At 39.4% G+C, this 23790-nt stretch overlaps 1 protein-coding gene across 1 annotated transcript; it reads right to left on the bottom strand.

Annotated features, from left to right (window-relative positions):
- Positions 1-3870: 3870 nt before the first annotated feature.
- LOC149846549 (uncharacterized) lies at positions 3871-23489 on the bottom strand. Its single transcript, XM_089996398.1, has 4 exons — positions 23243-23489; positions 18226-20143; positions 5027-6123; positions 3871-4931 (listed from the first exon to the last, which is right to left on the bottom strand). Exons 1-4 carry the CDS (start codon positions 23251-23253, stop codon positions 3950-3952), a joined length of 4008 nt encoding a protein of 1335 aa, XP_089852524.1. The 5' UTR covers positions 23254-23489; the 3' UTR covers positions 3871-3949.
- Between the last annotated feature and the right edge of the window lie 301 nt (positions 23490-23790).

Raw genomic sequence — 23790 nt, forward strand, 5'->3', positions numbered from 1 at the left:
AGAGAGAGAGAGAGCTAAATGAAACCTGCTAAATGGTTTTTTCTCCTCTCTCATTATTTTTTTCACAGTTTCAACCCCATAAATGTGTTGTGCATGGTCTATTTACCAGAAATTCACACCTGGATCATGTGTTTTCGATGAAAAAATTGATATTTGGAGCCTCATTTTTACAAAGATTTTGGACCATTGATTTTTCGAATATTATAAAAACCCACCCATGTGTCAGAATCAAACACTTCAGATCTCTATAAAATCAATTATTGTACGGTCAGAATTTAAAAAAAAACAAAAAAACCATTTAGCACCGACTCATATATATATATATATATATATATATATATATAGAGAGAGAGAGAGAGAGAGATACAACAGGTAGCATCCAAAGATTACCATTTGACATGGTTTAAATAACTTGAAATGCAAGCACGTCTATCGGCAGTGAACAACTAGGAATACATAAATCAACGAACAAATTAAAACAATGATGTTAATTAGGAGAAAAACAAAGGGTTTCCAAAACTTGTTTTTTTCTGTCATACAGCATAATTTTGACAATGGAAGAAAATACTAAAAACAGGGGTGTCACTCAGAGTGGAGGGAAAAAATGGGCCCCCTATTAATAGTAGGAGTTCGGGGGGGGGGGGGGTCAGTGCCTCTCCCAATTTTTTTTTAAAGAATCAAAATAACAATAAAATTTGCATTCACATTAAATAAATATAATTCCAAATATTTATATTATATTAAATAAAAATATATAAAATATTTATATAAAATACCTAAACAATACTCATTGGCCTTAAAAATGGGCCCATAAAATTTTTTTGGGCCCAGGGGCCCTGAGGCCCAAGCCTCATTGGCCTCTTTACAGGTCCGGCTCTGGTGTCACTCCTTGTGCAAGTTGAACTGTGGCGACTCCCTGGGGCAAGGGGTAAGCCCATAGAGTTTTGCGCTGCCAGGACAGTGACAGTAAGTTCAGCAGGCAAAGCCAGCGCAGCTAGGCCTCTGATCCTGGGGTGGTTTCTCCGTGTAAATATAAAAAAATATATAACTGTTAGTGTTCACAAATTGGGTTTTTTTTAAACAAGCGCTCACAAATCGGGTTTTTGAAGCAAGCGTGCACAAATTGTTTATATGCTCACTAGTTTAAAAATTACCACTAAATGGTTGTCATTGAAGCATTCAACAGCATTAATTCAAACTAAGTTTTACTAATTCTGCTTTGCCACTGGTATGAACTAGGGCTGGTAAACGAGCCAAACAAGCCGAGCTTGGGCTGTTTGAGATCAGATCATTATGAGCCGATCATTGTTTATACAATAAGTATTTTTAAAATAGTTTTAATAAGCACATTATATATACACGAAAATTGGTAGCTGCTCACTCTTTTAGGTGGTAAAAACTAAATCACTCACATTGAGAGCGTCATTTTGATCAGAAACACTTTTACTGGCACTAAAATAGCGTCCGTAAAAGTCTCAGCACGACACATTTACACTTTTATTGGCGCTTTTAGTGCACAGTAAAAGCATTTTTGCACAAAAAATACACTTTTGAGTGTCCATCACAACGCGCTATGGACGCTCCTTTTGATCAGCGTGAGTGAGCTCCTTTTGATCACCTAACGAGTGAGCAGCTATGTGTATACAGAATACTTTTTAATTAATTACTTTGGGAAAAGAAAAGAAAAGAAAAGAAAAGATGGTGCACAATTTGTGAAATGACCAAGAAAGTATAGCCAAGATAAACAATCAACCATCCTATTAAAAAGCCCCAAAGGGGTGTAGCTCACTGGAGGCTGGTGGGGGCCTTGGCCACTGGATGGGTGGTCAGGAATTCATTCCCATGGCCATGGGTATCAAATTCCTTGCATTGACGAGGCCAAGGAATAAGCCTTTTGCACAGCCAAAGCCTGCCGACTACCTAGGGGCAATGGTTGTGCCACAGGTTTACACCATCAGGAAGGCTTCAAACTTCGGAGTAGACAAATGATGGCTCGGACCATTTCACGAATTTGGATCAGCCAATGCCTGAACCTGTATTCATGGACCATTTCATGAATTCGGATCAGCCAATACCTGAACCTGGATTCACAACAGCCGAGAAGGGCAGGAGATGGATCAACCATATCCGTTTTCCATTATGTAGGTGTGAATATGGCTACGATGTTTGATTACTGTTTGGAGATTGGCATTCATCAAGCCTACTGTTGGACCATATTGCATTAATTTGATACCTATTCTTGTATCAACGAGCCATAATCATGAATCTTTTCAGGATTACACAAACAATGGAGCAACAAAGAATAGCAGGGGAGGAGGTATGATTGGTGGACCTGGCTGAACCATCCGATTGAGCTTAGCTGCATTTGCTATTACATATCATTTTCATGCTAGGCACCCTAGCATGCATGACATGGTACGAAACCAATTTGAAAACAATATATAGTGTGTGAATTTCATTATATTAACCCAACCTATTGCAGATAAGCATTTGATTATCAAAGTTGCATTAGACTTGAATGCTCATTTGAGTGGATGTGCAGAATATGTTTACAATCAGGAACAATGTAATCAACTATAATACTTTACAAGTTCGCTAAGCCTATTCACTAAGTAAATGCCTTGGAAAATTATTTTCGCCCATGTTTGGCACCAAGAATAAGATTTACCATGACAGTATCAAACACAATGATACACACTGGATTGAATCACCATCACCAAAAGGAATGGTATTCACTGTGCTGCATCATTGCAGAAATTAGATGCTGCAAAACTGGTATTCCAAAGGGATCAGCATGGTTGGTAGGAGCTGTCAGTGCATGTCTCATTGTGGTGAGGCGTAGCAGGTTCAAAACCCAGTGGTACGTTGAATAGTAACTGGTAGGGATCTGCCTAACCCCAGCTCGTCTTTCCCAAAAAAAAAAACTGATACCAATCCAAAGATGATAGGAAGAAAGAATGTGTAAAACTTGATGTTTTGGTGTGTAAAACTTGAGAAATGGTGCAGTATAAAGCAACTGCCCATCTGTATCAGTCAAGAACAAAGATCCCCCTGGTAAAGCTCAAACAGTCAAGGATGGATGATCGCTCAACTCTGGATTCAACATGGCCTTGCAATCTGCCTAGGCAATAAAGCTGAGTCGTCACTCCAAAGATCAAACACATGGTATCCCCCAGATTGATCCAAAGAAATGGCTGGTGCCTGAAATGGTGGATCTTACCTGACTATGAGAATGCCCGCAAATGAGAAGCTTCACTGCCACTTAGCATGCCTTACCAATAGTGGAATAGCCTTACCTAACACATATGTTAGGGACAATAAGGGGGCACCTGTTTCATGATCTTTCCTATGAAATATGCCCTTTCATTAGAAAGTCTCTCTTTCTCAAGTGAAACAAACATCTCTATGAAAAAAATGTGGGGGCTCAGTTAATAAATAGAAAAAAACATCTTTCCTACCAAAATGAATTTATAGGAAGTGCTTCCCCTTCTGACTCCCTTTGGGCGGAGGTGCAACAACGCACTCATCCCTAACTACCTAAGATACAAAGTTTGTATATAAATCTTATCTAATACAAAACAACGCTCTGGAAAAAGTTAACAGAACCAACTCTCTCAGAACATCGAAGCTGCAAGGGTAATGTACTACGAAATCTAAAGGTATTAAACCAACCTGCATCAGTAATGTACTACGAATTCGCAAGTGCTTAAACCAACCTGCATCTCCATATACCACAACTATAGCATCATCACAAACCAAAAAGGGAAAAGGAAAAAAAATTATAAAAAAAAAAACAGCAAAAGAGAGATGGCATATACAGTTGGAAATGGTGCAAGGAGGCGCATTGCACACACTTCAATATCTCAAAACTTTTGACAAGAAATTAATTGATTAATTTAAGGAGAGAGAAATTACAACAGAATAGGGCTGACTTAAGCAGAGGGAGTTACTAGTATGGAGACTTCTGCAAGTGGCTCTGAGGCGGTTTGGCAAAAAAGCTCTGTGAATCAGGTGACATATCACATATCTTAGAAGAAAATGCAACTGGGCTGTCCATGAGCTGGAACTCAGGAAAATGACTACCCCATATATCATAGGTAAGGCCTTCATCCCTTAACAATCCATCATTTTCATTCACTTGTTTACTTGTTCTTTCTTTCCCAGACCTTGCTCCAGGAGCGCGTGCATATGGAGCAATGGCAGAATGTAGTGACAAACATGGAGAAGATGGTGATGATGCTAAGATAGAAGAGTTGCAAGCTGTTCGTGCGTCATGCTTCCCACTACTTGGAAACGTTGCAGAGGGCAACAAAACAGGTCGACCATTCATTTGCCTGGACATATTCAAGCAAGGTTCCTCAGCAGCAGGACCGACTGCAATTTGTTTAGATAACATATTGTTGCCATAGAATTTAACTGCCCTTGATGCTATGACAGCACAATCTGTGTTGGATGTTTCAGTGGAAGTATACTCAGGCACCTGAACTGCACCCATATCAGGTGTTAGAGCTGGTGCCCCTTTAACAAGTGGGCTACCCAGACAAGACGATGTGAAAGGTGTGATTGGAGACACTGGTGAAGAAGGAGTGGAGTTGCCACTCTGGCTACTTGAAACATCAGGTTTTCCTGATAACACACCTCTTTTTTTCCTCCGCCTTCCTCTTTCTCTCCCTGTCCTGACTGTGAGGTTGCTGATCTTGGGTGATTCAGCTAAATCTGAGCTCTCTGCTATGTACTTCGACATGCTTACAGAATGGCATGAAGACAACTGAGTTCTCTTGTAGTCCTCATTATAAGATGACAACGCAAGAGAGCGTGAACTATCCTGTATCCATCTCAGATGTGAAGAGATAGTTTCAGATTCTTGACTTTTGTGTGTGACACCATGCCCATCAAATCCCATATCCTGCGCAGAACACTTAGCAGCTAACCTGAGAATCAGAGAACTGGAACATCAATCACATGCAGACAATGGCAGGAAAGCCAAAGAGAGAGAGAGAGAGAGAGAGAGAGAGAGAGAGAAAACCTGAAACTCTGACTCTGATGTGAATGAGCCAGTTTACCAGTTCTTGCAACTGAGGCGATGGCCTTCTTTTCATCCTTGAACAAGTATTCCTCACCTTCAGAGGCAGTTCCTTGTGGAAGGATGCGGCAGAAGACCAAGAAGGTTGCAGAAGCTGCAACCAAGACTACAAGAGATACCTTCCACAGCAGCATCCAGAAAAATGACTTTCTGCACAGACTAAGCATGTAAGTAGGAAAGGTTGCTGTCATGGGGATCACAAGGATCCCTGTCGAAAGTGCCAGCTCAAGATCTCTATAAACCACTGATGCAGAAAAGTCTGTCTGGTATGAAATAAGAAGCCTCATTGACTCGCCAGGCTGCAGAAGAAAACTGCCACATGTATCTATTGAAAACCCGTCTGACCCACAGCCAGTTCCTGAAATATCTATCCGCTTCACTTCTAGTGGCACTTCTCCTGCATTCTTTGCATAAAGTACTTTCAAAAGCGGCCTTGCACAGGTGGCACTGGTTGATTTCATATCAAATAATCTTTCAGGAGGTGATGCATCAAGGGAAAGAGAGAAGCCAAAATCAAACTCCAGGCTCTGCACCGGTTTCGAGTCTTTCGACCCTTCAAGCAGTATCAAAGAAGCTAACCCTCCAGCACCATGTAAAGGTAACCATTCTACGCCGGTAAGGTTGTTTCTTATCAGTGCAGAGCTTCTCCAGACACAACGGTTTGATGGACGAAATGAAATAGGCCCAAGCAAAGCACTTTCATTTGGGTAAACATACACTTCAGTTATCCCACCCTCAGAAATGAAAAACCCATCTCTTTTTGTTGAAGGTTCATATTTAGCTGAACTACTTTTCACATGCTGTGACAGGTCACCAATACCTACACATTGATCGATTGTTACTCCTGAGTTCAGCACAAGCTGCATAACAACGGGTTTTTGACTTGGATTTTTCACGGTGATCCATTTTGAACAATGTGCCCCAACTTGGACAATTGGAAACAATATTTCGAGGTCACCAAGGATAGACATGCCCATTGCTGTTCTCTGTGACCTCCAGTTGTTTAGAATCCATTCATCTGCTTTTGCGATATCTGAGCCCTAAAGCAAGTACACACAAGGGACAAGTGAAAAGTTAGTGGCAGAACCTGGAGGCAAGAACTTATCTAGGAGCTCAACAGATTTTAGATGCCACCAGCACGGCTAGCAGGGTGGTTGTGAAGGTGTTGAGTTAAAGACCCTGGATCAAACCCTGCTGGCACACAGGTGTGTCCGTAGCTTTCAGAGGTGGGCCATGTAGGGTGGTCGTGGGGCCCCACCCGAGGTTTTCCCTTCGCTTCTGCAAGGGTTCCTCGTCATCCAAAAAAACAGATTTTAGATGCTACCACCCTAATTGGGCATCTTAATTCTTTCCATGCACACAGATGCATGCATGCCACTACACCATTCTAATATGATAATAGTAACTTGGATGGGGAAAAAGAAGCGAGAAAGGGATTGATAGGCAGGTAGATACTACCATAGCTTTTCTACTATCAAAAACTATGTCAATAAAGCCACAAGCTTTGACAGTTGTATTTCACATATTGGCAGCATCAACATCAAGAAAAATCTTGTAAACTTGCAGGGTTTTTTTATGAATAAACTTATAGGGTAGTTGCAATCAAAACAAACCAGGAATGACAGCAAATATGTTTCCAAATTATTGGCATAGCCAGATGCATGTTATAACACGAGAGCTTGGTAAAAACGCCAGAAACATTATGTTGACCATTCACAAACTTTATATCATTTTTCTCACTACTTTTCATGGACAAAAGTCGGTCAATTCAATGTGTTTTGTCTTCTATTAATCTGGACATGACCTGCTTGAGCGTTGGAAGAATTGGCCATTCCAGGAGTCCAGTCAATATGAGATACCATGAAATGACACAAAGAAGTTGCCAATCAAAGAGTTTTGTCAATATGAGATACCATGGAATGGCATTTCATTTTAGTGATGGAAAGCACACTAAATTAGAATGATTAACATGTGCCCTCCTAAGGCATTGATTAGAGTGATCAGACAGTCAAAATCAGTGTTATCAGTATCGATATATCGTAGTGTCTGTAAGGAGACTGTTACGATATGAGCCCCATATCATATATGATATGATTATCATACCGATACGATATGACTTTTATGATATATGTGTGTTTTGTACCGTATTGTACGAGTCGGCCCCTGTTTCTTTAACTTTTCTTGTGCGGAAAAGTGGCAACCGGACATTTATGAGGGCTATTTTTTAGCCCCCAAGGATCATTTTGACTCCATTTTTACATGTTTTTCCTCTCCAAATCTCCTTTCCAAGCCTGCCCACCCTATTTTAGGATCAAATCCGCCCTAAAAATTGAGGCTTTTGCTAGATGTGAACCTTAGAAGTGTGATTTGCCTCAAACCTCACTCATTTTCATCCTACACAACATTTTTTTGGCTTCTAACCTTTAAAAAAACCTAAAGCCCCTCTTTTACTCTAAAACCTCTCATTTTCATCCTACACACTTGTTTTTTGGCATTTAAACATCAAAACCGAGTCATAGTGGTGTGATTTACCCTAAATCCACCTATTTTCATCCTATACATGCATTTTTTTTACTCCCTCAAAATCGAGTCCCAAGAGTTTGATTTGTGTGAGATTGAAGTTAGAAGAACGCTGAAAGCATCAAAACCAAGGATAAGCTCATTTCTTTTGCATTTAGTCCTAAATGTGTTATCGATCTTAGCTTTTTCTTAACTTAAATCACCTATTTTTGTATTCTGAAATATCAAAATCGTACCCTAAAGATCGATGGACGGTAGACGTAGTGACTCAAATGATCCAGCATGAAAATATTGCAAACCGGCAAATTTAGAGATACTTTTGAAAGGGATAGTAATAACCCAGTGTGGCGCTTTTGTGAGATTGTTGATGATTTCGAGTGGCGTAATGTATTGAGATGCAGATTCTGTCATGCAATGATTAATGGAGGTACGCATCACATGAAACAACACATTGTTCGAGAACCTGGTGCTTCAGTGCAACCATGTGTGTGAGCTCCAAATGATGCATGTGCTATAATATTTGTCAATCTTGGTGAGATAAGGCAAGAAGCAAGATTACAAGAATTAGCAGGTGTGCATGGCCTTCATTCCACTGGCACAACGAAATGCAAAATCTGATTTAGATGAAGAGCAATAGGAGGCACAAGAACTAGAAGCGCCAGCTTCCCCACAACAAGATGTCATTTCTGATTATGAACGAGAAATGTTTAATAATGAAGATGATCGATGAATCTTGTTGTAGTGAATTATGCAGTTGTAGTGAACTATTGAGACTTTTCACTTTTTTAGTCATGTAGTCAACTTTGTAGTTGCAGTGAATTTTAATGTTATTAACTTTATGAGTTTATGTCAAAAGTCACCATTCATGTCTCTTAATTTTTTTTACCATTCAGGCATCTTACCGTTTCGGTTAATATTTATTGTACTAATTCATTCCATTTGTTTCCTTTGTTATTTCATTTGATGTCCACTGCAGTCCCTAATCTCTATTTGTACAGTTGATCGTGTAGACAAACGGGTGATGATCCTTAATCTCTATTTGTGCTTCACCCACATGCCTGTGACTGCCCACTGCAGTCCCTGGTCGTGTGTTGTTGTTTGCTGCTGCATACCTCCACTGTCTGCTGGTCCATCCTCATTCTACTGCATTATCGCATTTTGTGTTCATCAGCAGTCACACAGTGGTGTGTTTTAACAGGAAAGCTGAACAATTTTTTAGCATGGCTTCATATAATAGCAGCAACAACAACTATTCCATCAACGGTTCAAGAATCAATCATGAATCATCAGCAAACCCACTCTTCCTCCACCACTCAGATAATCCGGGAGCATCAATCATATCTCAGCCACTCACCGGAGACAATTACTCCATGTGGTGTCGAGCGATATCTATGGCCTTGAGCGCCAAAAACAAGCTAGGCTTCATCGACAGGATGCACCCCAAGCCTAGTTCACCTGCGTCGGACATTGCTGCGTGGGAGCGATGCAACAACATGGTCTTATCATGGATCCTCAATTCACTAAACAAAGATCTTGCATCAAGCGACATCTATGCAAAGTCGGTTGCTGAAGTCTGGGCAGAACTTCGTAAACGCTTTTCACAATCCAACGCCCCAAGGATATATCAGATTCAACAAGAAATCATCAATCAAAGGCAAGAGCAATCATCTGTGGTGGCATACTACACAAAACTGAAAGGGTTGTGGGACGAAATGTCCACATACATCAGTTCAGAGTCAGTTGCTCCTCATGACTCCCTTGCCCACTATTTTCAAGGCTTATGCACTAATAATTCAAGAAGAACGACAACGCGATCTCCAGCTTTCGCTCACTCATGAACCAGTTGCTGCTGTCGTGAACAGGTCCAATCAACCCATGAGAACCAACCAGCCAAGGTCATTTCAAGGTCGCACACGACCAAAATGTGACCATTGTGGCAGATTGGGACATCTGAAAGAAAAATGTTACTACCTTCACGGCTTTCCTAACCGACAAAGGTGTTCTCCCAATGCTCATTCCAACGGTCAAGCAAACACCAACCTTGCCTCTTTCGAGCAAGAAAAGTCGAGCCCAAAATCCATCGTATCTCAACTCACACAAGAGTTGTACGACAAAATCATGGTCATCGCCAATTTAGGTAACCAAACCGCATCACCTATGGCCAACCATGCAGGTAATCTCACCAAACTCTCTGCTTGTTTATCTATTTCTCAAAATTTGATAATCGATTCAGGAGATACCGATCACATGACTAACTCATTATCCAACATTACCTCTCTTGTTGTTGCCTCTTATCCTCCCATTAGCCTCCCAAATGGAACATCTACCTATGTTTTTCACATTGGAAATGTCATCTCAGCTTCAGAAATTACCTTGTCAAATGTTTTATATGTTCCTCATTTCCAATTCAATCTTATATTTGTTAGTAAATTAATTCATGATCTGAAATGCGAAGTCATATTCATCCGTGATCGTTGTTTCTTTCAGGACCCGAACTCGAAGACAATGATTGGAGTGGGTAGGATGCAGGGTAATTTTTACGTTCTTGAGATTGATGGCAAACATGTTTTAAGCACTTCCTCTCCTTCATTTCTTTGGCATTTTAGACTTGGTCACTTGTCAAACTTTAGACTTCAGATTCTTGTTAACTCTAATAAAGTGAATATCCCATGATCATTGCTTCATTTGCCATATGGCCAAGGAAACTAGATTGCCATTTCCCAATAGCTCCATTTCCTCTTCTAAACCGTTCGAGTTGATCCACGGTGACATTTGAGGAGGATATCAAACTCCATCAATGTCAGGAGCAGTTGATGTACATGGGTTTATGTCATGCGATATAAGTCTGAGACCTATGATATTCTTAAAAATTTTATTACGATGATTCAAACCCAATTTGGTACCAATGTTTTAAATATTAAATCCGATAATGGTACAGAACTTTTCTCAAATGATATGAAATCATATCTTAGAGAAAAAGAGATTAATCATCAACATAGTTGCGTCGCGACCCCACAACAAAATGGAGTCGTTGAACGCAAACATAGAGACTTATCTAACGGCAAACAAGCCCTCCATCTTTAGGCTAACCTACCCATCAAATTTTGGAACGAATGTATTTTCACAATGACTTATCTCATAAATTGCATTCCATCCAAACCGTTGATGGGGAAAACGCCACATGAAGCTCTTCGTAACAAAGCACCCAAATATGATCACCTCAAAATATTTGAGTGCCTTTGCTATGCTTCTAATATCCATTACACTCACAAAATTGACAATCGTACTCGAAAATGTGTTTTTGCAAGATATCCCTATGGTCAAGTAGGTTATAGAGTTTATGATCTTGAAACACAAAAAATATTTGCCAATAGAGATGTCAAGTTTTATGAAACCGAATTTCCGTTTCAAGATCATAAATCTCATGATGATGATGGTCGAAATATATTGCCCATACCAATTTTTGAGCTCTAAGACCATCCTCATGCACCTACTGATCACCACATCCCACAAATTTGTAATCAACCTTTCCAGTCCCATCCATCCGTCCAAAATGGTGTGGATCCCATACCCGCCATTACTGAACCTCCCACCACAGAAGTCCCACAAATTCGAAAATCTGGACTCGACAACCGTCATCATATCTCAAGGATTATAAGTGTTACTATTGAGCCACTATGCTTCAGTTAGATGCTTCATGTGTCGTGATTCCAAGAAATCGTTATCCTCTTAGTCACTATCTTACCTATGATAAATTTTCTCAACACCATCGAGTCTTCCTAGCCGCCATCATTCACAATTTCAAACCAAGGCACTTTACACAAGCCATGGAACACTAACATTGGCGTGATGCCATGGCCGCGGAAATTCGAGCACTTGAAGAAAACCATATTTGGTCACTTGTGGATTTACCAAAAAGGAAACAACCAGTTGGGTGCAAGTGGATATACAAAATTATGATAGATACAAAGCACGGTTAGTCGCAAAGGGATACACTTAGATCGAAGAACTTGATTATAATGAGACCTATACACCGATAGCTAAACTTATCACAGTTTGTGTTCTCCTTGTTGTCGGAGTTATACGAAGATGGCATCTCTACCAGATTGATGTCAACAATGCCTTTCTTCATGGAGAGTTGGATGAAGAAGTTTATATGCAACTACCCCCCACATTTTGTGGTAAGGGGGAGCAACGCATTTGTCACCTCAACAAGTCCCTTTATGGACTTAAGCAATCCTCTAGAAATTGGTTTACAAAACTCTCCATCTATTTAAAGCAAGTTGGCTTCGTTCAGTCAAAGGCAAATTATTCTTTGTTTTCCATAATTGAGATTCAGAGTCATATTTTCATCTTGGTATATGTCAACGACATTATTATTGTTGGTGATAATCAAACTCACATTGAAGAGCTCAAATCCCTCATACATCATCAATTTTGTCTCAAAGATCTTGGTCACCTCAAATACTTTGGCAAAATCTACATAGGGCATATTTCTATCTCAAAGAAAATATTCTCTAGATATTTTGGACGACATGGGCTATCAGGAAGCTCGACTATGCAATTTTCCTATGGATCTACAATTGCGACTCAACAACGAGGATGGTGCTACATTAGCGAATACTAGCAAATATCGATGTTTGATTGGGAGGCTTGTTTATCTTACAATCACAAGGCCGGATATTTTGTTTATTGTCCATACCCTGAGTCAATTTTTGAGCCAACCACGTAAGCCGCATAGGCAGCACAAAGAGTAATTTGTTACATCAAAGGCACTCACTCCTGACCAGGGAGTCATCATGTCATCCACCAACAAGTTGGACATTATAGGTTACTCTGACTCAGATTGGGCCTCTTGACCCATGACCCAAAGATCCACTTCGAGCTACTGTGTCATGATCGAGAATAGTCCTATAACTTGGAAATCGAAGCAAACAACTGTTTCCCGCTCTTCTACAGAGGCCAAGTACTGATCGATGGCTCTAGCCAGTTGTGAACTAACTTGGGTCAAGTATTTATTGGCAGATCTTAGAATTTCTCAACCTCAGTCCATGCTCATTTTCTACGACAATCAAGCAGCCATGCACATTGCTGCTAATCTAGTCTACCATGAGGGAACAAAACATATTGAAATCGATAGTCACCTCCTTCTAAGAGAAGGTCCAAAGCGACATGATCCAGACCCGATTTGGTAGCGAACAATTTTCTCTATTGAAGACCAAGTTGGGCATGTTAAATCCACATGCTCCAACTTGAGGGGACGTATTAGAAGTTACCATTCATATCTCTTACCTTTTTTACCATTCACACATCTTACCTTTACATTGTACCTATGTCACAGGGACTCGACAAACTAGGTGACACTTGGTGCAGTCAACAGGACTCATTTGTGTCCCGACTTTTCCTCCGACGAACGCAGAGAGAGAGAGGGGAAGGACGAGGTAAGGGGTCGTCGACCTTCCGACGAAGGCAGAGAGAAAGGGGGAGGGCATGGCAGGGAGCCGTCGGCCTCCTGCCAGCCCTTTAGGAAACAGAAGGAGACGAAGAAGAAAAGGAGAAGAAGGAGATGCGTACCTGAGAGAGAGAGAGTCGATGTCGGGGTTTTGTCACACGCCAAGAGCAAGAGAAAGTAGGCAAAGAAGGAGGAGCGCAAGAGTGGGGGCTTCCCCTTCACCCTTGCGTGATTTAAAGAGCATGGGAGGACGCAAATCGGGAAACCCCAAAGGGGTTTCCCTTATCAGCAAAGGGGGGAAAAAACAACCAATAGTGTTTTCCCTAATCAGCACGGGCGTTCAAAAAAAATTTAAGGGGTTTTCCTTGGACTCGATTCCGGTTCGGGTCCAATTTTTTTTTTTTGTAAAATCATGGGTTTTACCACCTACCCCCAACAAGCAAAGCCCTTGGAGAGATGAGACAACTGACCCTGGGTGTGTTGACTGCACCCAAGGTCATTTATGTCCAACTTTTGGACTTTATATATATATCGTGGTATAAAACTCATGAGTCATACTATGAAACTTTGGGAGAGGGTGATTGAGTATAGGTTGAGGAAGTTGTCATGATATCGGAGAATCAATTTGGTTTTATGCCTGGAAGATCAACTATGAAATACATCTTCTTAGACAACTTATTGAGAGATATAGAGAGAGGAACAAATAATTGTATATGGTTTTTATTGATTTGGAGAAGGCATACGATAGAGTACCTAGGGATGTTCTCTGGTGAACAATGATGAAGAAAGGTGTTTCTCTCAAGTACATTAGTATAATTAAAGATACGTACGAAGGAGTAGTAACCAATGTCCGCACTTGTGGAGGGGTGACAACCAATTTTCCTGTAACGGTTGGGTTACATCAAGGATCTGCATTAAGCCCTTTCCTATTTGTTATAATGATGGATGAGCTTACGAGATCAATTCAAGAAAATGTGTCGTGGTGTATGTTGTTTGCTGATAATATTGTTTTGATTAATGAGTCTAGAGCTGGGGTTAATGATAAGTTAGAATTATGTAGACAGACATTGGAAGCAAGAGGTTTTAAGTTGAGTAAGAGTAAGACAAAATGTATGAAATGTCAACGAAGTAGTGATGGGAGTGTAGTGAAGCTTCGTAACAAGAAATACCGGTGGATGACTGTTTCAAATATTTGGAATCTATCATTCAAAAGTATGAAGAAATTGATGGAGATGTAAATCATAGGATAAAGGTTGGGTGGATGAAATGGAAAAGTGCAACTGGAGTGTTATGCGATCGTAGAATGCCATTGCGGTTGAAGGAAAAGTTTTATAGGATGACAATTAGGCCCGCTTTACTATATGGTACAAAATGTTGGGCTGCCAAGAGACATCATATTCAAAAAATGAGTAGCTGAGATGCGTATGCTTAGATGGAAGTGTGAAAATACAATAAAAGACAAGATTCAAAACGGGGAGATACGTAAAAAGGTAGGCGTTGCATCCATTGAGAGAGAATCGTTTACGGTGGTTTGGACATATTCGGCGAAGGCCTAATGATGCTCCAATTAGAAGGATGGAGAAATGGGAAAATATATTAGTTAAAAGAGGTCGAGGTAGGCCTAAGAAGACTTGGATGGAGATGATAGGAAAGGATATGAATGCTTTGAACCTCACCGAGGACATGGCATTGGATAAAAATGATTGGAGGAGAAGGATTTATGTGGAAGACCCAGAATGATTTTCTTTTTTTGGTTCATATCGCCGACCCCAATTGTTTTGGGATGAAGGCGTAGTTGTAGTTGTAGTTGTTGTTGTATTTTGCCGCACCCCCAACCCCCGCACCCAAGTTTTTTGAAAGTGCCGCACCCCCGCACCCATGTGACATAGCTCTATACTAATTCATTTTATTTGTTTCCTTTGCTATTTCATTTGATGTATATCAAGAAATATACATTTCCTGAAACGTCTTCACATTTTTAGGAAACAGATTTAGCTAGAATCCAAGAGATAACGTCCAAGCGTTATCAGGAGATGGGGCGCTTCCTTGTATTATATATATTGTATTCAATTTTTTCTGTTTTGAATACAGCAATACGAGAGACTGTTTCAATATCTCTGCCTGATTTCCCATTTCTTTCAGCTTATGTAATGCACTTTGGAGCATTTTGACTTTTGTAGTTACGTAGCAAATTATGCTTATATGTTCTATAAAGTATCAAATATCAACATCATGAGATCATCAATGTTATTGACTTTATCTAATAAATTACTGAACTTTGTTTCGTGTGAATGACATGTCAATAGTCTACTATGTTTACTTTTATATAATTACTCATTTTTAATTCCCGTACATTTGTACTCGTTCTTGTTTATTTATTTTTTCTTGTGTTCTAAGTTTCACTTTTTTTAATTTTTAGATTTTTTATTTTTTCTGATTTTTTCATAATTTAAACGCTTTTTCTCCCATATCATACAACACCGCACCCACATCTCAAGCTTGTGAGATACGGCTTCTGATATGCTCATTACAACATTGGTCAAAATGAAGCTCCCTCACACTCTCCAGCAACCAGGACATCTAGCTGCTGGAGAGCAAGAGAAGAAGAAGAAGAAGAAGAAAATGGAGAGGGTTGGCGGTCGATGACGACATGCCGGCAACCTGCGGTAAGTGACCACAACATCAGAACACGGAAGCACCCAGCACCAGCACTGAAGTACCAGCACATTTTGAAGCACCCAATTTAGATGGGCCTGCCATGTCTAATGGGTTAGATAGATAGTAAAGATTCTACTATTGTTAATTGTTTTTAGAGGCAAAATAATGTGCACATTCACATGGACGCCAAAATGTTCCATGAGTTGATACACAAAGATAATGAACAGAAAACTTCTAACTTTACAACTTTGCAAATATGGTTTGGAAATGTTGTTCATTCAAATATTATGTCAGAACATAATCACCAGAGGTGCTAAGAACCAGCAGGAATCGTGATTTCTAGGAAGCATGAAGCAGAGGTGGTTGGGATCGTGATTCTCATGTCATAGGAATCCTGGCTCTGTATTCAGAAATTCTGATTCCCATGACATGGGTATCTCGATTCCTGCATTCAGGAATTCCAATTCCCTTGACATCAAAATTCCAATTCCTTGCACGGGGATTCCAATTCTCATGACTGAATTCCAATTCCTATATTCCAGTACCTTGATTTCCTCAAGAAACCCCCTTCTCTCAGGAATCCCGATTCCTATGTTCGCACAATTTCACCCATCGCTTCCTAACAATTCCTCGTACTGCTTCCTGTTTCCCAAAAAAATTGAAAGCATTGCGTCCCAGTTCTGATTCACATACTGCTTCTCTATTCTTCCCACTGTACCAACTAAATGTCAGAATAGAAACAAAAGTATGAACTTATGGAATGATGCACACAAATATGCACTGACATGGATGCTGTAGAAATAGATAGAAACCTAGTGACATCAGCCACTGCAAAATCCACTATCTGCTTAAAACAAATAGAAAAGCATGGACAGCAATGGTAAGACCAGAGAGGAATTCATCAAAACAAGGTTGAAAAGCCTAACATGCCAGACCCTATTTCACCAAGAGGCACTCTCCACAAGTTGAGTTTTAAGAATGGCATATATGTCTACTTCCCAATTTTCCGTTTCTACAATTTTAAATGAAATAACCACTTGCAGAGGTGGCACGAGTCTTACTTTTGGCATGCATATAGGAGTTCCCAGTGAAAGTTATTGCAGCAAGTAAATTGAAGTTCTTTTGCAATAAAATCAACACACAGTACATCGGAGCAGCATCCTCATCGACTAAATTATGGTGGAAAAGTAGAAGAGAATGATAAGAGGCAAGCGAAATATGAAACAAAAGATTTTGCTCATGAAGGTGACCACCTGTGGTAATGGTTGGTGTTTTCAAAGATCTGTATATACTATATACTATGTACCAGCCTGGCAATGGGCAAGGCCAATGAATTTGCATCTTTAAAACTAAGCACCGCGTGTTGGAAACCTCAAACTTTTTAATAAAAAATGGGAACATTCAAAATTCACTTTTCAGACAACAATGTGATAATTCCATCATATCTTTGCAATGTTATCATACGATTTTCATGTTAGGGGCATGTTTACTTTGGTGACGTGGATGAGCAACCACAGCTGAGAAAGTACAAGGTGTGATTGTTGGTCACAAGGTCAAACTTGTGATCGAAAATCACAGGATTCAAAGGATGAGCATTCTCAAGTGAGAATCATAATCACAGTTACTTTCTCATGTTTCACTAAACTTGAGAAAGTGTGTGATTGTGATATATGATCATAGGATCATGAGAAAATCCAAGAATTATAGGGCATTGCAAATGTGCCATATGTCTTTTGAAATGTGTTCTGAAAGTTTGGAATCTTTATTTCTTTAAGGAATCCCTTAGAAGCACGATAATTTTGAATTATTGCTGCATTCAGTGAACCAATTGTGTTGGCATTTCAAGTGTCCTGGAACTTATATTCAAAATGAGCCTGGTTTTCCAGTGAACCAAGCAAGTATAATAAATACAGTACAGCATGTACAAAAACAGGTAAAAGATAGAAGTAGGTGTCGTTTTTAATATTCCTTGTGGAAAGGCAATAAGAGAGTTTTTATTGATGCAATCAACGGTGATGGCCAGTAACTGAATCACATAAAGAAGCAGGAGGAAGGGAGAAGGAACATGAGCTCCAAAATAATAAAATATTTGAATATCAACTCAATATGTTGCAACATATGATCCTCTTTATACGAAACAGATTGGAGATAGCATGACATTTGAAAAATGATGTCAATATGGAAGCACAAAGAAATTACTTGTTTTGTCTACATAAGAACCAAATCTGTATTGCAAAATAAAAGCAATACAAACAGCAATCTTCACACTTTGATTATGTTAAGTGAATATCAGCACAGAATAAACCTCAAGGCCTTACCCAACAAATATAACAAAAGGAGATCAATTGTTCCATGTCATCCAAGGTTATGATCAAGTCAACTAATTAAATTCTTTCCATCAACTAAAAGAAGAAACACAAGAAAAATGGCCAAAAAGAAGAGGATCAGTATCACAGAGTAAGTGGCATTACCATAAGCTATTTAATTCTGAAGGGAAAACAGACAAGAGTACCTTCATCAGTGATTGTGGCTGAATCAAGCTGCTAAAAGTTTGAGTTCTTGAACTGTCAAAAGTTGAATCCTCACTTCTGATTAGAACACTAAAATCATCATGGGCACCGGTAGTTGACTCAAGCTGATCCTCAGAGAATGTGTTGAATATAACTTGGCAAGGGATCTCAATCTGCGGACTAATAGAATCATTTGTTACTATAAGCAGCTTACAATTGGATCTGATGTTTGGGACTTCATCTGCAATACTTTTTGAAGATGCAGTATGAGGACTATAAATGACAATTGCAATTCGTGTAAGAGTCCGAGGGAAAAGTATCAAGCCTTGCACATATTTGATCTGAAAATGCTTCATGCCTTCAGTAACTTCCCTAATTTCATTAACCTTTAATGAATATGAAGCATCATTTGTCAATGTAAGAGAAAACATACTTGATTCCTTACCATCACGTGTCACAAGGGACTCCAGTAACAAAGATAATGAACCTTTACAATCACTATAAAATACCCTACTGAACATCTCTGCTTCAAAAGGAACAACAATTTTCTGAACTTGATCACGTGAGAAATTCCAGAGACTTACACAGATGGCCCCAAAAATGTCCCCATCTGTTGGCAATAAAAGGTCCAGTTCAACAATGTTTTCACTTTTTCCAGGGCCTATTTCCCAAAGCCTGGATGGCTTTATCTGCAGAAAAGGTAATCCCAATGGAAAAGATCCGACTGTTATCCAATCATTATCATTCAAAAAGGAACTAAAAGCATCATCATCTTCAACACTTTGGCAAGCAGCATGTGCAAAATGTGTGGTATTCCCCATGGCGACTGAAAACCATGCAGTTATCTCCCCAACATGAAGGTTATCGTCAAATGGATTGTACAATGACAACTTCTTGGGAGTACTCCACTCAGAAAGTAGATTCCGATATACCATAGGATGGATTCGATAAGGGGACTCTATAGCTTCACCTTTAGCATGGATTATAAAGCCTCCAGCACTAGTTTGCAAGATCAAGTTAGCCGAAGAAGAACCTAATAACCTAGGCAAAAAGACAAAAGTGATTGAGCTAGTCTCCCCAGGAGTCAGCAACCTTTCTTGAAAGCCATATGCATAGAACTGTGGGTCAGTACTGAATGGTTCATGGACATGTAGTATGCTCTCATTATGTGTATTGGTGATAGTTAAGAAAGAAATAGAAGGGGAGAGCAGATGGTTAAGGCCCCAATCCAAAACCGGTGGATTGACCACTACATTCAGTGAGGGAACACTAGTAAGGGTACTAAGTTCAACCCTGTCAAGACCATCATCACCCAAGGTAGAACTTGTTCTACCAAACTTATGCCGACAATTACCTTCATGAGATGATATGCCTGAAATGGTGACACCATATGAATCAACATCTTCAGTCTCCAGTGAGTAAAGCATTGAACTCACAGAACAAGAAATTATCTGCCCATTTAACAACTTAAAAGCAAAGTTGTCAAAATTCGTGCTCAAGTTATTCTCCCCAGGTACATGTGATCTTCCAGATACCAACGAATTACCATCCTGACACTGAGATACTTCTGAAGAAAAAGCAACTCCATTGTTTTCTTTCTTAACAGAAAAAGTAGGCAAAGTAGACTGAAAGCAAAATTGCTCCAAGTTCCTACAGAAATTATTGGAATTACAAGCTTCTTGCAAATTACTCTGGACATGGTTTGAACTAATATCACCTAAAACTAGATTTCTAAGACCCACATTGTTTCCCCTATGATATTGACACACATTAAATTCGAGGTCATTCTCTACTTTATTGGCACTTGGAGATACATGGTTCTTCACCGTGCAAGGTGCACTCAAAACCACCCCAAAAAGGCTAGATAAGAGGAGAGCAAGAAACAGATAACCATATCTGCATAGCCAAAAGTGACGCGCCCTGAAAGCATAAAAATATGATATCAGATGACTGCCACATGCCTTTGAAACAAAAATATAAACATGTGCAGAAAAAAAGAGAGAAAACACTACCAATAAATCACAAATATAAGGGATGATAAACATAACTCTTGATCCTGGCTAGTAATTTTCTTTTTGGCGTCAATATCATATAATATATCTGATGTTTATAGGCTGAAAAGGAACTATATGAAGAAAACATTAAACAGGTTATTATAGCACATGCAGAACTAAGACAGCAGCATCTTGCGAAATGCACAAATAGAGCTTATGAAAATTGAACTTATGTTTATGCAAATGAACCCACCAAAAAAAGCATTTTACTAAGAAGAGAATTTCAAGCTACAACCCCCTGTGCTAGATGATATCAAAACACAATATGAACGTTGAGGTCTGACAGGCATCTTTGGAGATACTATTGAGAATACAACAATGGACACAGGAACAGAAAATATATGATACGTGTATTCACATTTATGAATTATGACCTAAATATTTACCAATGAATGAATAGGGAGAACAAGATATGGGTTTATGAAGGCCATTCATAAAGTCAAGAAGGTAAATCCAATGTCTAAACCCTACCATTGAAGGCCAGGATTCTGCGGGTAATACGATGAATATGAAATATAGTAAACAAAATGCTAAATGGCCATTCCTGGTGAAGTTACTGAGTTGCCAGAATATGGTTGCGAATTGGTCATCTTGGGGGCTAGAATATGGTTGTGAATCAATTATCTTGGAGAACTCCTTTCCGAAAACAAACACAATTCAGATGATTTGAAACCCAAATCACAATGACATAAACTGTCCACTCCTCAGAACTTCACACAAGCACCAGTGCCCATCACTTACTGCATTGTTGAAGTCTTCAGGACAAATATGCTGAAGCCCTTTCTACACATTTCTGACAAATCCTAAAGATTATTCTTGCCTCCATTTTAGTTCAATAGGAACAAGATATTCAAACTCACCTCTCTCCTCAGTCCTCACAAATATACTCGAAATAGGTCCCTTGTTTTAGAGCTGCAACTCATCCTCATGTCAAAGTGTAGAATTCTTCTTGCAAATAACAGGACAGAAAACCATTTGTCAACTTACCTATAGCTATCTGCTTCAAATAGTCAACACAAATTGAGAGATTTTCAACAAATAACTCAAGAGACTAAAAATGAAGGAATTTGAATGAATGGGGACGCACAAGCAATGGATTGACATCTGCAATTTAATCAGTACTAATGTTAAGAGCAAATTACTGTGTGATGTCCAAACCTGACTAAGTTGCACAAGAAACGGACTGACCAATGTATTATAATCAACAGTGCAATGTCCAAATCAGACTAAGTCGCACCAAACAAAATATAGGAATGAGTTATCCTGAAGCACTCGCTTACAGTATGGAGAATGTGCTAAATAACGTAAACAGATTTAAATAGCAAGCCCCCATAGACTGCAGAGATAGAAGGGCCTTGATTTGCATGAACAGAAGAATATTAATACCAGAGAGGAAACGCGCATTACATTCAAAGGGAAACAATGGCTTCCCACTGATTGAGATTTATTTTCATTGGTAAAAAGCATGTTCTGTCTGATCACAACTTCAAGAACCACCCAAATTGTCCATTTGAAACTCAAAAAATTAGGCACATTCTCAATCTCTATACCGACGTACAAGATCAAACTTGGAAATCATGTGTTCATACAACTTGCCAAAGACTTTCCTGCCAAGAAAGGCACATACCAATGCAGTTCAGCACTTTTATGCAGCTCAATACACATAATCCTCACACCTTCACTGGTTCTCTTTTGTTTGCCCAATTTCCTTTATTCTTATTTTTTCCTTCCTTCCAATTCCCATGCCAGGGGATTGCACCAGGTGTCATTGGTAAAGATAAGGAAACTCTTCTGTTCCATCTATCACATTCTTACATAACTTTCCCGTTTCATGGCTAAGAATAAAGATACGTTGGAGCCCAAATCAATCGACCAAACAACAAGTATCATACATATGTAAAAACTACCAAATATTTCGTAATAGACCACTCTTTTCCAACAGAGACTCGGCATTGACATCCAAGGGCTTCCATTTTCACAAGGTTATCCATTCCCCAATGGCGAAATGCGACATACACGCTTAGGCAAGAACATACCAATGAGGCGCACCTAGCCAATTATATTTTTATGGATACAGAACACCCCAGTTGAATAAGTCTTAACCACCATAAGCTAACGTAGCAGGTGCCACTTACTAAAAACGATGACATGAATTCACAACCCTGCTCTCATGAACATGTGAAAACACATTCCAGCATCCAACCCAAGCTTTAACAATCACATACACACGCCTGCCTCATTCAGATAAAAAACAGACATAAGAAGCAAGACGGCTGCTATTTTTAGAACCTGTAAGATATCCCCATAAACAGATATTACACCCTTTGCCAATTCAAGGTACCCTTCAATACCTCGTTTGAGGTTGTTCCATCATGATGGTCCAACAACAGTTTGACCTTCTCGTACAGACACCATGAAATACCCTCTTCAACAACTTCCACTCTAATCCAATCCTTCAACCTCAAACTCAAATTTACAAGAAAAACAACCCCAACAGAACTATAATCTTGCTTCAAAAAAGGGAAGAAAAAAACACCACCATGGTGGAACAAGAATCCACTATCCAGTAATCACCAACACACCCAAAATACCATCAGAAACAATTCCCCTAGAAATCATAACAGAAAAACCCCAAGTTTCATAAGAAAACAAAAACCAAAGATTTTGAACGAAAACCAACTCAAGAGTCACCGCTACTCAAACAAGAAAACCGATATGAAAGCCACACACGAATAAACAATCAATACCAAGAAAAACATGAAAGACCGTAGGCTGAAAGATTAAAAGAAAGCAAGAAAGTGAAAAGCAATCAAGGAGAGTGGCTTTGTAATAGAGAAAAAAGAATAGAGTGGTATGATGGTATCTTTTACAATTTCATCATTGTTCCTGTTATCGCTATTACTATGAGGAAGAAACGGAGAAAAAGTGAAAAACCAAAAAAGAAAAAGAAAAAAAGCAGAACTACCAAGAAGGCATCTCGAGCTCTAGAGCTCTTTCCCTCCCCCCACGCTTTCCTTCCCTACAGAAGCAGAAGCAGCACCATCCTCCCCACCACCCTCTTTCCTATTTATTACTTCCTCTCTAGAGAGAGAGAGAGTCCTGATTTTCTCACAGGAAAACCTGAAAAAGATGGATGTCCAAAAGGACAAAGTCTCAGGCTCAGGGAGAGGGGGAAGAAGAGGAAGGAAAGAAAGAGCTGTACGAAAAATAATAATAATAAATTGTTTTTTCATTGGTATATATTCAAGAGGGACAGTGACCAACATGCCCCTTATCAAAGTCCATTGAGAAATTACTGCCAACTTTTAATTACTTGCTTTAATTTGTTGTACTACCACACCAGATTATTGAGGATTAAATTCCTTTTATAGAAGAAAAAGCAAGCAGTGATAACAACTAATGGCAGTGGGTGCTTCTCTTTATACGGTTGAACATGTGTCAAGATTACTTGATTCTGCAAGATTAAGATAATCTTAAGTTTTAACCTGAGTCATAAGTGGAATTTTAGGAAGT

Source organism: Nuphar pumila, chromosome 2 (assembly GCF_984573655.1).
Source record: "Nuphar pumila chromosome 2, dmNupPumi1.hap1.1, whole genome shotgun sequence".
NCBI classification, from domain to species: Eukaryota; Viridiplantae; Streptophyta; class Magnoliopsida; order Nymphaeales; family Nymphaeaceae; genus Nuphar; species Nuphar pumila.